Source organism: Pyxicephalus adspersus, chromosome 12 (assembly GCF_032062135.1).
Source record: "Pyxicephalus adspersus chromosome 12, UCB_Pads_2.0, whole genome shotgun sequence".
Classification (NCBI taxonomy): domain Eukaryota; kingdom Metazoa; phylum Chordata; class Amphibia; order Anura; family Pyxicephalidae; genus Pyxicephalus; species Pyxicephalus adspersus.
In genome coordinates, this window is record NC_092869.1 from 10,218,236 (window position 1) to 10,235,344 (window position 17,109).

Below are 17,109 nucleotides of genomic sequence, written 5' to 3' on the forward strand. Positions count from 1 at the left end.
TTACATATTCAGGCTTCTCTGCCTGTGCAGTGCCACACAAGGTTGTGCTTTATTGCTTCTTTATAGTCAGCTGATTCACTGCAAACAATTCATTCCTTATGTAACTGATACCTGAGCTCAACAAGTTATTCATCCAGAATAATGGCATTGAATCACTGAGAGTTCCGTCTAGTAGCTAATCAACAATTCTCTATTCGTAATGCAATCACCATAATATGAATAGGCGAGAATGTAATTGGTCACATGGTGAACACAAGAGGGAAATCAATCAGCTGGTCAGGACAGGTGTATTTCTGCATGTCTTATCTATGTAGATTTTCCTTATGTCAGGAGCAGCAGGTGTAGGTCTTACAGGTAAATGCACACAACTTGCACATTTTAATAAGTGCATTTTTTCTTTAATAGCACATATACTTTTTCTAGTTATACAATAAGATAATATTTTAATATCACTGTCCCCACTGTTTCCTTTTATTTCTCATTTATTTTGACATTTAACTTTAAAACCAAATTTAGAATTGTCAATCTAAGCAGAATTGATATTTAGCAAAAGGGAGGGCTCTTTGGGCAGAATAAGTCCTTGGGTAGTTGGAAAGAGAAATTTCTACATGATAATTTCTGATTCTAGTGATATTAACTTTATATAATGTTCATTGAAGGTGTGCAGGACAAATAATTTATGTATGCCAGTTTATCAAATAGAATCTTAAAGGGAAATATAAAAACTGCAAGGAGACCCAACACCTAAGCATAAGCCAAAAACTACGTACATACGCCAAATATTTATCACCCAATACGGATCTTACATGTGTACAAAGGCTGATCCTGAGGGAACCATGAACGACAGCAGACGAATGACCGTAACTCAAGTAAAGGGAAGAAAGCACAGCGGGGTGTCGTTCGCTTGTTCTCCCCTTTTCATAGAGCAGAACTGCGCCATATGTACAGCGCTGGTTCATTCGTCTTTCAGTCATTTGTCGTTTGAAAGGATAATGAAAGATTGCTCACAGCAACAAAAATCTAGTGTGTGTATGTTGACTTAGTTTTAGGTAGACTAACCATTTAATAAAAAGAAATGTGAGAAGCAGTAACTGCATCAATGACATGGTGTAATATAAATTTATGTTTATGAATTTTATTACACACATTCATTTTGTACAATGTTTTTCTGGTTAGGTTACTTGCACAGCTCAAACCCTAGCTTATGTAAAGCCAACAGAGACAATAAAAAAAAAGGATCTGCTTACCACAAGCAATCGCTTAGCAATCCAGATGTGGTGCTATCTTACCATATAGTACCATTCAATTATGAGAAAAAAAATAATTTGTATTCATTACTATTGATTTCTGGTCATTTCACTAAAATTTTTGATTATGATGGACCAACCTGGTAAACAGTACTGGGGTATAATGTGAGACATCAATCAATAAAATGTGATTTATAGATGTAAATATATTAAATAGGTGATGCATTACAAACTGCGCCATCAGATTCAAACATCACAATAAATAGTTGAAACCACAAGTAATATTTGATATACATATCCATACCTCCATTAATTGCAACTTCCCCGAGGCAGTTAGGAGGCACTTTTGTTGCACACCGCTTGTGACAGTTGAATTTGCAGTCTTTGCATTGTAATCCTTGCCGGAAAAGACCCTTTAACAATTTCTTACAATACTGGCATACTGTTGGTCGGGTGTAGGAGTGGATAACAAAGGTGTGAGGCACTTTGACCTTGGTAAGGAGAATCTTATCCAACTGAATAGGGCGACCGGCATAAGGCTGGTTACTGGGTCTCTTCTCTCGCATAAATGGTTCGGATGGTGATTTTTGCTGTGTGGAAAACAAAGATTGTTACACATACATTTCAGTATTCTCACAGAAGCACACACAAAGGTCTCAAAGCAGGAAACTCACATTATTCATCAAAGAGCTGCAGATTACCAAGTATCCTAACTGCTAGAAACAATTCATGTAAATGTAGGAAACTTTTTTGAGCTACTTGAAACCTATACAAAAAAAAAAAACTTTCAATATTTCCTAATTTTGGAAATGGCCTAAATGGACCATTATTAAAACTGCTGAATGTTACTACAGGTGGAGAGTTTTCTGTTCCGTGTGAGTACTATATTGTCCAGCAAGGGTTTTGAGAAAAATATTAAGGTGATCTAGATAATGTATATGACAGTACAATTGCCCTAGAACAGCGGTTCCCAACCTGTGGTCCGGGGCTCTGTCCGGTGCACCCCCCAGTGGGGTAAGGAAAAGGACCCCGCTTGGGGGAGTGCATTGGCCAAAAACGCAGAGCATGTCTCCTGTACGCATCGCAGGCTTAGGGCGATGGGCCGGTTGCGTCTCTGGACTGGCTCAGAGCTGCGATGGGAGAGTGGGCAGGTTCTGGCATCATGACGTCATTATGGGGGAAGTTTTTCCCCTTTTGAGTGACACACGGCTCTCCGCACATGTGCGGTCACTCCGGAGTCTGTAAATTTGGTGGTCGGTGACGTCCAAATGGTTGGGGACCACCAGCAATAGTAAAGCTTGGCTAGACAAACTGGTTGTTAGACATGTTTATTATGCTCACCATAAATATTACAAGAGGGCTACCACATCCTTTTACTAGTTCACCACAAAACAAATCTTGGTACAGACTATCATGTGACATTCAGATGAATGTGAGAGCGAAGCACGGTGCAACAACCAAGTGAATCTGAAATTGTAATCCTTGTTAGAAGCCTGGGGTGATGCTGCGAATATGGCATCAGCTGAGGACACTTAGATTGTAAGCTCTTTTGGGAAGGGTTCACTCCACATCATGTTGTAGTTTACATCTATCTGTTAGTGCTGCATAATATATTGGCGCTTTATAAATGAAATTTATTGATAATATGTAATTTAAAAAGTACAAAATAGAAATACTGGCTGCCCACTTACTTTAAGGCAACCTACTGACTTTTATGGTTAAATTTATCAAGGGAAGAAATTTACAATAAAATAGATTTGCACCTCACAGGAAACACTAATAAACTAGACTTTTGAAACACTCATTCAATGCACTGCTGTAAAAGCAAACCACTGGATACAATGGATTTTCTCATGTCCATGCATTTCTCGTGCATGAACATATCAAAGTAAAATGCATGACAATGAAACTGGTGTGAAGAAGTCTTCAAGAAATATGAATTTTTGAAAAATGTGCAACTTAAAAATGTAAAGTTTACAAAAAATAATGCTTGTAAAACATCATTCTATATTTCTTTCACAGCACCTTTAAAACCAGATAACAATGTTCTATTTTATCATCAATATCCTTCATTACATAAATAGGAATAAATCATTCAGTGGTTATGCAGGGTAAAGAGAGGACCCTGCAGCCTTTCAGCCTCGTAAGCCTGACCTGTGGGCTACTTCCAAAGGATTTTTGTTCCAGACTGAGCTTTGGCTGGAATCGCTCCAGGAAATGATTGCTAAAACCAGATTACATGATGGAAACTATAGCTGATGGGGAGCTCAGTGAAAGGTGCCATAACCCATTCACTTCCAGAGAGTAACGATAAAGCTTTTAATAACCAGCCAGTAGAGGCTGTGAGCGAAAGCGGGAAAACTAGAGTTAAAGTGCAAACCATTCCGAGTGAAGTTCCTAACAGCCCATTTTTCGGCTGCTTGATTTCACATCTGGAGACGTGCTTTCCTTCACCTGCTAACTGCCTATAAATTAATGTGAAGACAGTTCAAGTTCAAAGGGTTAAGGGGAATTTAGCATAGCAGTGCAGCATGGATTCTGGTTGATCAGCCTGCACACAGCACTGACAGCTCAGGATTAAGACATTAGTGCAGCCAGGAAACACAGAGGATGCGGCGTGGAGATGCGTGAGGTGTGTTCATTAAGCGTGGAGCTCAGCCAGCAGCAGGAACTAGGCCTGAGCCAAACCAAACAGCAATGTATGCTGGAACAAGCTTAACCTCCCCTTCTTTACACAGATAGCCTCCTGTAATAAGCTCATAGTCTGCTCGTGCATAAAGCCAAACCTAACTTTGTCTCTACAAGGGCATAACATAATCCCAACATCTGTCTGCAAACATTTAAGCTCAATAAAGAAAAAGTCAATGAATTAAACAATTGTTAGGGACGATTCTTTTCACCATTTTACAACACGTATGCTGGGTCCAGGTGTACCCTTGTTTCCTGAAAAGTGACTATCATTGTGGGTTTGCAGAACTGGTATTCCTTTCTTCTTTCCACCAGAGGCTTAACGTGTACAAAAGCTGTACATTCTATCCATATTTGCATTTCTGAATGTGTCCTCCCAAAAATAAGCAGATGATGACAATTCTCTACCCAAAATTTATAGTAGGGACCCAAGTTAATACCGCAATGTATGAATACTGTTATCACAGACTATATAAATCAACAAAATGAATGATAAACGTTATTCACCTAAATATACACTTGGAAAATGTATATTATGAACATATGAAATCATTTAAAAGGAGGATGGTCTAATTATCTGTTTGGAGTATAAAGGACCTCCAGGAGAAAATAGGCCAGTAAAGGGGGATTTGTAAGGTACTCTGAATTTTTTCTAATTAGTGATGTGGTACATGTGTATTGAAGTGTTGCAGAAGAGGTGTCACACCTAATTCTAATAAGAAATCATGTGCTGCTGCAATGGATCAGTCGATACAGCTCCCAAGTTCAATAACTAATCCAAACAATGTAATTAAACCCAAAATCAATTTACCTCCCTTCTAGAAAGAAGATAGGGCTGAGAAAGGCCACCAGCCCGAGCATTTACTATCCTGACTGGCAGGAGAAGCAGCAACTTAGAAGTCTCTGCAGCTGGACAAAGTGAATATATTGGTAAGATTCCACTGGCTTCGCTAATTCTTTATTCCTGCAGGATTTCGTTCTCCTATAGGAAGGTGGCTGTAGTGGGTCCTGAAGTCTAATTTTAAATAACTAATCTCAGAAATATTTACCTTCATACTTCTCCTGAAGAAGCAGACTTTATGTCTGAGAAAAGCGAGGTCTGAAAATAACTTGAATGGATAGTCGAGCATAAAAAAATTGAAACAAATATGTCTAAAACCATATGCAGACCTATACATTGGTATCACCATAATGATCAAGAATGTGCAAAATCCCTTTATTGCTGAATGGCTGTACTTAATTTAGGATGTGGCACTGTACTCACTTATGCTTAACCAAGTTTAAATGACCTAACTCCTGCAAACCTAAATCTGACAAGCTGTACTTTGCACGTCGCCCTGCTTTTGGTACAACTTTCTTGAATAAGCGTTAATAAGTGAATGGAACGTCTAGATTGTAAATGAAAAAATAATTGGCTACCTTGTGTAACAGAAATTGGACTTAAGCGATGATAATTGGGGTTAAATTAAGAGTTACTACCCAGGGCCAAAGATTATTTGCTTCATGGTTTAGTCTGTGTATTTGTAGTTACACAGTTTGTATAGATCTAAATGGAGACTGGTACTGGTTTTCCACCAAAGAGTCTAAATTGTGGAATTCTTAGTTTGTTGAAGGACACAACATAATCCTGACCACTGGGCTCTACAGCGTAGGGGTGGCCCTGCCAGTGGTCAAAGCCCCTATTTGCTAGAGGCGGTTCCATCTGTACTGTTTGATGTGAAAACGGACCACGGCACACAGAAAAAAAAAGATTTTATATCAACTAAAAAAATCCTTTTTTCTCCTCTGCTTGTTGATTGACACAGGAGTTACCCAGGACATACCGAGTTATTTCTTCTGGATGGCAGTATTGAAAAAAAGCAGATAGGAGGTTTGACCGCACACCATCAGAGGTCAACTCTGGGCCTCTTATTTTTGACTCTAGCATCTTACTTCTGGAGAGGATGTAAAATTAAATTTTCAAGCTTTAATAGATGGAAAATAAACCACAAATATTCTGCACGAAAACATACTAAAATCATCCTAAATCTTCACAAATGCTACACCCTACATAGATTCCAAACCCTCTGTAAAAGCACAACATCCAATAACTGTAAATCCTTTGTGTACACATTGCCCTTGTATAGAGCCTGGACACCGTGTGCACTTAGCACAAATTATTGGGATCATATCCCACTAATCTAATGTGAAAATGTTATCACTTGTACTCACAGTCCAACCAAGCAAAATACAACACATACTTCCAACCACATCAATCGAAGAAATTCTCTCACTTCTCTGAATAAAAACGGAGGAGAAACATAACATATGAAACCTATACAAAAGACAAACATAACTGGGCCGCTCTTGGCAATGAGGGAGTTACAATTGTTCATAAAAGTTTGATATCTACAGTGCTGTAATACATTTATTAATTTATTAATATGAGCATCAGAATATCTACATCAGTTTAATATTTATGATATTTACAGCACAATTAAAAATAATGTGAAGCTTACATATGTTACAGATACTAGAAGAAAAATGGACATGCTATATACCTAGTAACACATTATTTTTACTATACAGTACACTACTGGTGATTAGAGTTGTAATGCCATTTACCATTGTAAACTTTTAACAATAAAATTACTGTCATCTATCATACACGTGAATAAATGATAGAACTCTATATAGCTTCCTGTTACTTTAAGTAAATCTCAACTCCATAGCAAACTTTATCTGAAAAGTGCACTAACCAGCTAGTGTACGGGTCTCCCATGATGTGGCACCAGACATATGGAAGGATGATGGGCTGGGAAAGAAGATTCAAAGACATCACATACCTCATAGCTGGGACTGAGAGGAGAATGACAGAGGAAGAACAAGGCAGCATCAGGGGGAAAGAAGAAAGCTCAATGTTAAAAAATAAAAAAGGCAAACGAAAAGCATGAAAGAGCTGATTAGGCAGGTTGACAGACAGAATAGTGGAATGATAGAAAGGACAAGGTGATATACTGATGTGACAATGATCGACCTTACTATGATACATACCAAAAGAAGAGAACTAAAATGTACCTATCTATCTAAACCAAAATGCTGCGTAATTATGTGAATAAATGTCATTTGCTCATTACATTTGTTAACTGGCACTAGGCATATCACTGTAGAATTGAGCATTTTTTCACCATAAACCACATTCACTGGTATTGCAAAGCTGTTACACTTAAAGCATCAGTATTGGAAAATTGTTGGAGGCACACACTAGACTATTACTTCTGTGCTAGGTCTGTACACTGGCCTATCACCTCTGCTAGTACAAGGAGGATGGTTTAGTTTTCAGGAGTGCTAGTACAGAGAACACTGGACAATCATCCATGTACTAGAACTGAACACAGAACTCTAATAACTAACCCCCCCTGGGTTTTGCACACTGGACCATCACCATAGTACTAGAAGTGAAAACTTAACCATCATCCCTGAACTACAGTATGAGTGCACATTGACTGAACCTTTCTACTTGTACTACGTCTGGGCATTTACCTATTACTCCTCTACTATGGTTTGCATGTCGGACCATCATTTCTGTACCAGAACTGAACACTGGACCACTATTCCTGCATGCTGGACCATTATGATATTTCTGTAACTTCACACAGTTAGCCCTTTACTAGGACTATATGTTTCACTATTGCATTGCACCCTAGATCATCTTCAAAGTAATATGCCTGAACAATAAACCATCATCCCTGTACAAGGAATAGTGCTGTTCCAAGGAATAGAACCTTGGGAATACAAAAAGTTGTTCATCCTTCCTGCCTCCAAGGCATGGCAGCACAGGAAACATGGAATAAAATTGTAAAGTACAAAGTACTATCAGAGCTTATCAACATTAAGCAAAAGGCTGTATCTGCCGAGTGCTGAACAGGTAAGCTATGGCTATATTACCACCAATGCTTTCCTGAATCAAGAATGAATGGTCCTATCCATTACACTAACCCACATGTTTCCACATGCAACATTTCTTAACGCAACCCACTAGAAGGAATGAGCCCTAAACATTAGAAAACAGAAGCCTGAAGTAGTGGTTACGTTTCATGATTGGCACAGCTAAAGAAAAGTGCTTTAAGATTAAAACATAGAGGGTCCCTTCTTGGAAGATAAACTGTAGCAGAAACTTCTTGCTGTCCCTAATGCTGACTGGTATTTTGTTCACACAGTACCTATTGAAAATAGAATATAAACATATCACTAAAATCTGATGCAAATGAAACCTGGAAATCATCAAGTAATCAAACCTGGGTGCTGAGTTATTTTTCCCTTATTCAATGAATTTTTACGAAAAGGTAATCAGTTCTGTAGCAAAATGTGTTAACCCTGTGCGTTCTATAGTAATGCTTTCACCAGCAAAGTCCAAACATGTTAGGCCTTACTTACCAGCAGTGCCTCTTCTGAGGTGTAGGACACCAGCTCAGAAGACACAGTGCGTATGCTTGATAACCCAGTCAATGACACGTTTGATAACCGTCGTTTCCGCACGCCACTGCAGTTGTTCGGTATCTTGAAAGCACATCGTTTGTGATAGTTAAGACCACATCCTATAGGGAAAAACCAGCATTTCCACTATTAGCTCTAAACATTACTTCAAGAACTGTTTGATACATGCATAGCTACTGCTATAGTACTGCCTTCTGGGCCCAACAAAACTTCTCCATTCCAGTGTGTTGTGGCCATCTATATTAAAGGACACTTTATTGTATTAAGGAAACACACGCATGCATTGCATTGCTGCCCAGCATGCATGGTAGGTAATGCACTACACGGGGTTGTGCCTGTACGTTTTTTTCTATTCTGGTGAACTGGCAGCCCTTTTATTTGAAAGGGATGCCTTAAGGCAACAGACATCAGCGAGGAGACAACACACATTAACAATACACACCAGGACAGCAAATAACAAAGGGCCTTGCTTAGTTTTTATTACCATTGCATTTTCCCCTCAGTGTTAGAATTTTTACCACTGCTGACAAAGAACCATCTAAAGTCCTTTTAACCACCAATGTCACAAAAATCTAAGCACATGATTTGGGAGGGCTGTTTATGTAAAGCCTTGTAAAAATGCCATTCCACAAGCTCTGACAACTTCCAGACCTAACAAGTTATTGTTTAGCAAAAAGGAAAGTAAACGTAACAGAAATAAAATACAGGTCAAAAGCTAAACTGCTGTAACTTTTCCCCAAACTTTTGTTTTGCAGCAAAATAAACACAAATTTCACACATTTAAAACAACAGACATTGTACTATATTGGCTATAAACCCCATTTGTTTTTAACAGTATTTACAATAACCATAAAACCAGCTGGTGCCGTTTGGTACATTTTTACCTTTGTAAAAGTGCTCAGCACTGCTATGTAGTTAAAAATAGGAACAATGGGAAAGCAGCCATTCTTATTTTACTATTCAACCCAACAATTACAAGCAAAAACAAAAAGCTGGCCGAGGTCTGGGGCTCCGGGCTAGCAAGCCTGGCCGAGGTCTGGGGCTCCGGGCTAGCAAGCCTGGCCGAGGTCTGGGGCTCCGGGCTAGCTAGCAAGCCTGGCCGAGGTCTGGGGCTCCGGGCTAGCAAGCCTGGCCGAGGTCTGGGGCTCCGGGCTAGCAAGCCTGGCCGAGGTCTGGGGCTCCCGGCTAGCAAGCCTGACGAGGTCTGGGGCTCCCGGCTAGCAAGCCTGACGAGGTCTGGGGCTCCCGGCTAGCAAGCCTGACGAGGTCTGGGGCTCCCGGCTAGCAAGCCTTTCATACCTACCATGTTCTCCAAATCTACTGCTCCTAGCTATGAAGTCTTCCAAGTCTACTGCTCACATCTATCAAGCCTTCCAAGTCTGCTGCTCTCAGTTTTCGTGCCTGCTGTTATCAGTTATCATGTCTCCCGAGTCTGCTCCTCCACTTAAGTTTTTTCTTAAGAATGTCACCAACGTCTGTTTTATGTACCCCAAGCTTACTTAAGGTTTTTAAGCCTGTTTAAGTGTAAACTGCCAAGATCATGAAGATACAAATCAACAGCACACGTCTACCAGATATGTTATTCTTTATCTGCACAATCATGGGAGTAATAATGTTATTAGAGCACACTTACCTTCGCATTTGAGGCCCTGCCTCACCAAACCCCACAACATCTCTCCGCAGTGGTCGCAGAAAGCTGGAGCACGGTACGAATGGACATACAACGTGTGAGGACGGATCTGGAAGTCCTCAAAGGTTGCAGAAGCTGAAATTATAAAGTCTTTGTTAGGAAATATTTTAGTATTTGCTCTACACTTGATTTTATGTTTGAGAGTGACTAATAATATAAGGCAAATAATACAGGGAAGCAACAGAAGGCTATGTATGTCTCTCATTCCATTTTACCAAGTATCTGGTACATTCATAAATTACATATGAAAATCTGTTTTGAAGCAGAAGTTACTTTAAATGCTTTGTCATTACCAGTGATGTAATCAGACAGATCAAAATATGATAGATTGTGTCTCCTAAGCTTGTTTTGTGAACAATACATTCTATTCACGCACATTAGTGATCAGTACGACTGATCTTATCTTCAACAAATTCATACGTATTTGTATCTACAACGACGAACAGCAATGCTGACATAAGCTGAATGTTAACTGCAGCCTAAGGTTACCAGTAAGGGTGAATGTGCATACTTTTATGAACGTCAGAGAACTGGGTGTCAAATTCTGTCTCAGCTATTCATCAGTGTGTATGAACTCTGGGCTTTTCTGAAAAATGCACAAAAAATATTGGCCAGACATAACCCCATAAAAAAAGCAAATCTTATCAGTGGATTGGTGACGTTTTATAAGCATACCTATGAGTGACGTCTTATCTTAAAAAGAAACTAAAAATAGAAATCATCTGTAAATGTTGTAAAAAATCTACATGACGTACTTATAACAAAACACCCATGCCAACCTGATATCTATATATAACAAGTGCAGAACAGAACACAGAGTTATAAAAAAAAGTTTATAAATAGACGTCTGAAGAAATGCCAATGCACTTATTAACAGAAAAAAAAGAATATGTTACGGCCAGAATCATTATCAAAGTAATAAAGAGAATTGCAGAAAATAAATAAGATCAGTAAGCTGATAGCACGATCCTGGCAACACTTCCTGCATCTAGTCCCCAGCAATATGGAATCCCCATGTAAGTCCTCAGCATTATGGAAGAGCAAAGGAAAAAAAATCATGTGCAGTCATGTGACCATTGAATAAAACTGTAATTATTGGTAAGTGGTGTTTAAAATTGGCTAGCTTTTAGCACATAGGCATGCTTTCTAAATATGATGGCAAGTTATTCAAGGTTTGGCTGCTATTATTGCAGAGGGGCTCTCTTTTCACTGAGAAGGTTAAAGCAAATATACTTCCCATTTTCCTCACTCTTCCGCTTCGAACTAGCTGCAAGTCTGCCCCCCCAAACCTCCTCCCTCCTCACCTGTTTCCACTTTTAAAGTGGAACTAAAACCCAATTTGAGAGATCTACGATCAGGTAAATGGTTATAGAATAAGAATCAGGTGATGTTCCTTCTGCAATATCTGTTCCTACCTGCCTGATTGCCGCCCAGATGTTATATTCTGCTGTGCATGCTTCCCTTGTGCGTGCCGGGAATGAACTTCCCACACACCTGTGCGAGAGATGCGTCATCCCGGCACGGCCAATCAAGAAGGACCATCTATAGGAAGGAATGAAGGAAAAAGGTAGAACCCTGCAACAGAACAGGGATAGCTGAGAATCCGGGCCTTACTCGCACTTTATCTACAATGTAAGTGAGGACGCAGAGGTAGCCATGAGTGCTGGATAGAAGAGAGTAGATTCCTAGGGAAATAAGGATTACGTTAGGTATGGCTGCCTTTTCTTTTCTGCCTAGACAAATTGAGTATAAAACCTTTGTGGTGCTGATGACCGTACCGTGACCGTGACAGTAACTGGGCAGACTGATTTGCTATATGGAGAGTGGAGGATGAGCAGAAGGCACCCTGCTGTTTGTTTACTGATCTAGAAATACACATTGCTGGAAAAAAACAATGTTAATGGACACAAAATAATGCAAGATTTTCACCTGAGATGGTCATATATAGCACACAAAATTCTAGCTTCAGTACAGGTTGTCACAATAAATTTTTTTTATTTAGTCTTTTGGCTTGATCCATTCAGTTCTTAGCGCTTAAGACTACTGAACCTTGTTCCTGTATGTAGTGGAAAACAAGAGAAGGGTGGTGTTCTTTGGCCTTATTTTGTTTCTGTTACAGAAGGGTGTGTTGTGTGCAGACATCACATCAAAGTACTGGTAAACTGCAATATTTTCTAGCAAACACCAAAGAACCTCTTTAGTTTACAAAAAGACTTTGGATTCTTGAATTGTGAGAAAGATTAGAACCCCTCGATCAATATATTCATTTATAGGTACCACATCCCAAAACATCCCTATTTGAGGTAAGGAGATCCCAATCAAAAAAAAAATGATTTTTAGGATACCAAAGATCAGTAATATAGATAAGTCATAGTTTATTAGTATATTTTAAAATGTAGTTACATAATAATTATAAAAATCACCTACAAAAAAATATCATTCAATAAAACCAATTGCAGGGCCTTATAAAGGAACTAGACACATAACTTCTACTATTGCAATGTGTGTTCAAGATACTTTACAAGACAAGGATTTGCTACCAATATTGGTAAATGCTTGTTGGCTCCCTCCACCAATTGGTGGGGTAATACACGTAGGATATAACGGAAACTCCACACGTTTCGCAGAACTGGTCTGCTTCCTCAGGAGTTTGGTATTACTCCATTATTGATGTAATTATATCATTAGTAGTAGTAAGAAGCTTTGTTAAACATATACGTGTGTGTGTGTGTGTGTGTGTGTAACATCACCTTGGACCGGCAGAGTGACACATTCAAGCAAGGCACAAACGAACAACTGGAAAAAAGTCTTTGGGAATTTCCCTTGGCAACAATTGCGCAGAGCTCCGTATTTTGTGTCTAGTGCCTTTATAGGCCCTGCAATTGGTTTTATTGAATCATTTTATTTTTGTATGTGATTTTTGTAAATACTATGCAGTGCTCAACCCAAAAAAATTTTTAAGCGGGGTGGGAAGAAATTTTAGGTGGGTGGCAGCCCCTGTATTGTGACCAAACTCTTTGGTAACCACCCAAAACCAGCCGGGTGGGTGCTGAAAAGTGCCGGGTGGTGAGCCCAGCTAAAAGTGCCTGGGGAGAACCCTGCTATGCAATCAATTTTTAAAGACTATACTAATAAAATATGGTTTTACTATATTACTGATCTTGGTACCTTAAAAATCCATCTTTTTGGTATTAACTACCCTCTTTGAGATGTCCTCATGTCCTGTTTCCCCATGTCTTTTTGGATCCATAAATACCAATGGGTTGCATTAACAACAAATTGGGTTTGTATGCAGTTTGAGACACTTCTGAGATTGATTACAATACACTAACGGGTGACCCCACACTCTCCCTCTAACTTGCTGCAAGTGGTTTTAGCACTCCCAAAAATTTGTAAGACAGTGCAAAACCTATTTGACGCTAACAAAAGCCTGTTAAGACAAGCCCAAATTCAGAAAGATTTCATAGCGCCCAAGAATGAGTCCACAGCCAAACAACATTCAGTTATGTCACTGATAAGCAGCTTTAATTTGTATTCTTTCAGGTATGAACTCTATTGCAAATAATGACACTTTACTGTGTATTTTCTGGATGTAAACATTTCTAACCTTGGTTTGATCTGTAATGCATGCATTGTTTTGGTTACAAGGTAAAACACTGTCGTCAGTTTTGCGTTATAAAAATATGCACGCAGATTTGTATTTCTGCTGATGGAATCGGCCATGTTTAAGAGATTACAAACATTCCTTGACAAGAGAGGTGAAAAGAAGACAAACTCCAGGAAGCTCAGATATAAACCATTGCACAGCCCTGTCACACCCACACAATAACATGCTTTACACTGCTGTCACCTCACTTCAAACATTAGGAATGCAATTCTCTCACTATAAAACCTAAAACTAGTAAATGGTGGACAGACCGAGCTGTTAATATTAGGGATCTTGGTCATGGCTCATAATAATTTATTTTTTAGAACTAAAATACACAATAGGAAATTCCAACAGGAAAAGGTTTGGGTGTCTGTGTAGCTTTGCCAAATAACTATACCTCAAGATGAAAAACCTGCTCCGAGAATTTAGCCGTCCCATTATATGGTCAAGCTAACCCAATGCTTAAGCTATATAGGCTTCTCATCCACAGACCGCATTCTATTCTACTTTCACAGCCTAATCTGGAGCGTAGTTATCCTTACTATCAGGACCATAATCCTATTGAAGTCGTAGATTGCAAATCTTCCAAACTCGAATACACCGATATAGCTTTCCCATTATGTCCCCAGAAAAAGCCTAACGGCGAAACGTGTTCGATTTGCATCGTTTGCGCAATTGTTTGGAATCGACTTGGCTGCTCTGTATAGGGATTAGACATGATCTCCCAGTGAAATTTAACTGGGAGGCGCCTATCTACATTATATGTACTGTGATGTTGTGAATATTGTCTCATTCTAGGTTTGTGGATCATTGATAACATTGTATGTTATTTAACACGTTTCAATATTTGCCAACAAACCCCATATTTTTCTGTCTTCTTTCATATGTACCTTACTGTATATCTGACTACTACAACTCCCATCAGCTATTAGTTCTAAGGCCCGTATGACCATGGTTACCTTTACAGGCTAATTAGAATTGGATGAAGACGAGGTAAGAGAATGTGCGCCACCAAATCCATAGGATGGTAAGATGCAACATAAGTGTTAGATTATTTTTTTTATTTTTTAGGAGGGGAAGTTACGCTTTAAACAGGACACCTCATTCCCAAATGCCTATCTATCTGAATAAATAAAAAAATAATTATCTACATGCCATCATGCTTAGAAACAAGGCAAATAGGGTTCAATCAAGAATGCTTTTAGGGGCTTTCAGGGAAAATTGGATTCTATTTGAGATGCAATTACAATAACTTTATATGTTCCTACTGTATAAAGAAGCAAGAATAGATCAAACCCTGTGGAACTGGACATTCTGCTTTTAGAAAACATAATAATACACAAACAAAAGCAACAACACATGCAAGTAAACAATGCAATGACCCTGATAATTCAAACAAGGAGTTTCACATTCCTTAAGTATGTTTCAGAAATGCTTGTCAAATGTAAAACACAAATGCCTAAGTTTAATAATAAAGTCCTGGGGTTTAATCTTTTGACTTTATACCCCGACATGGGGGGACATACTGCAGGACCTATAAAAACATATAACTAATATATGATCACTCACACATATACACAATGTGTTACACATATACACAATGTGTTACACATATTTCTTTCTTCAAAACTTCATGTATGAAAGAATCCGTTTTGTGCAGGTCTTCTGAATATAGACTTCTGTATTACCAATTTCAATTTTGAGGAACCACCAAATGTATTAACCTGTAAATTCTTTCACTCCAGACATTACCTACAATGTAAATGCATCTCAATAGGACTGAGCACAAAGAAATGAAAGCACATCAATTGAGGTCAAACGTAGCCTCAGAACGGTCATGCACACTATACGATTGAAGTAAATGGGAATGTGCAGTCTTGTAGAAAACAATGTGTCTACATGAGCCCTCTATCTGCCAGAATATATGGATCAGGTCCACCAAGCACTTGTTGAGATTTACTATTATTTAAAATGGGTATAGAAAAGAAGGCTATTTAAGGTTGCCACAAAGAGTATTTTAAACTGGGATCATTTTATTGGAGGTGAAAAACTTACTCAGCGAAACCATTCTCATGAGATATACATACCTCCGGAAAATAACACAAATCACAGACCTTTTGCTTTGTATGAGAGACTGAACACAAGGAAAACCTAGACAAATGTGCTAGTGACTAAACTCAATGAAGCACCAAAATTGTATCATGGTTATTTGCAAGAAGGTCATCTGGATGGTTTGAGTATGAGCGGATGACGATAATAGAGTGCATGTTCCACTTCCCAATTGTAAAAGTGCAGCAGTGACAACACCACTTGTAAATGTATTTCTCTTCTAAAGTCTGCAGTTCTTTCATTATATTTGACATTGGAATTATGATTTTATACTGTGTCTATACAAGACATAATAATGACCAAATTTATGTGACCCAAATATTTTAATCCTCACATGGATAATCCGTAATTTAAAACATACCAAGGTAATTATACAAACATATACCACACCTCACCCAAATACTTACTTTTCCACACTCAAGACACAAGCAGAAACATAAAAATGTCTTCGTCTTAATAAATCATTTATATATAGTCAATAAAATATAAACTATGAACCCAGCCTCTCACATAATAGACAGAAAAACATCTGAATTGTAATTCCAATTTTTTATCAGATTTTCATGGTTTGATCAGTTTTATTACTATTATTATTATTAATATTATTATTATGTGTGAGTTGTAAACACTGCCCCCAGGAGCAATCTAGAAAGTGGGGGGAGTAACACAATAGAACAGGAGATATGGAATGGTGGCGTGTAGTGAGGGTTTAGGAGACAGAAGACAACCAGTAGGTGAGTTTAAAAATGGGTTTTGAGTGTTCTTTTTAATGAACAGAAAGTAGCAAGGAGCAAGCTCACACGGACGAGGAAGACCATTACAGAAAGTTGGGGCTCTAGAAAAGTCTTGGAGCCGTGTGTGTGATGAGGTGATGAGTGAGGAAGTCATAGTAGGTTATTGGAGGAGCAAAGAGAGCGGCTGGGGGAGTATTTTTCTATCAGGTCAGAAAGGTAAGTGGGACAATAACTGCAGAGGGATATGAAGGCAAAGCACAGGAGCTTGAATTTGATTCTAAGAGATGCAGCAGAAGAGGAGCGGTGGGAAGGATGGATGAGTCTGGCTGCAGAGTTCATAATAGATTGTAGAGGAGAGAGTCGGGTTAGTGGAATACCAGAGAGGAGGATGTTACAGTAGTCCATACAAGAAATGATAAGAGCATCTACAAGGAGTTTGCTGGTCTCAGGGGACAGGTAGGGCGGATTTTGGAGATGTTGCGCAGGTGAAAGTGACAGGACCTGGAAATGTTCTGA

At 38.8% G+C, this 17,109-nt stretch overlaps 1 protein-coding gene across 1 annotated transcript in view; it reads right to left on the reverse strand.

Moving 5' to 3' along the window:
* The window catches only part of PRKD1 (protein kinase D1), a 72,577-nt gene that overhangs the window by 14,184 nt on the left and 41,284 nt on the right, over positions 1 to 17,109 (reverse strand). Inside the window, exons 3-5 of the mRNA XM_072427396.1 lie at positions 10,045 to 10,176; positions 8,352 to 8,512; positions 1,552 to 1,837 (exon numbers count right to left, since the gene is read on the reverse strand). Coding sequence (XP_072283497.1) covers positions 1,552 to 1,837; positions 8,352 to 8,512; positions 10,045 to 10,176 — 579 coding nt within the window. The remainder of the gene's footprint in view (positions 1 to 1,551; positions 1,838 to 8,351; positions 8,513 to 10,044; positions 10,177 to 17,109) is intronic.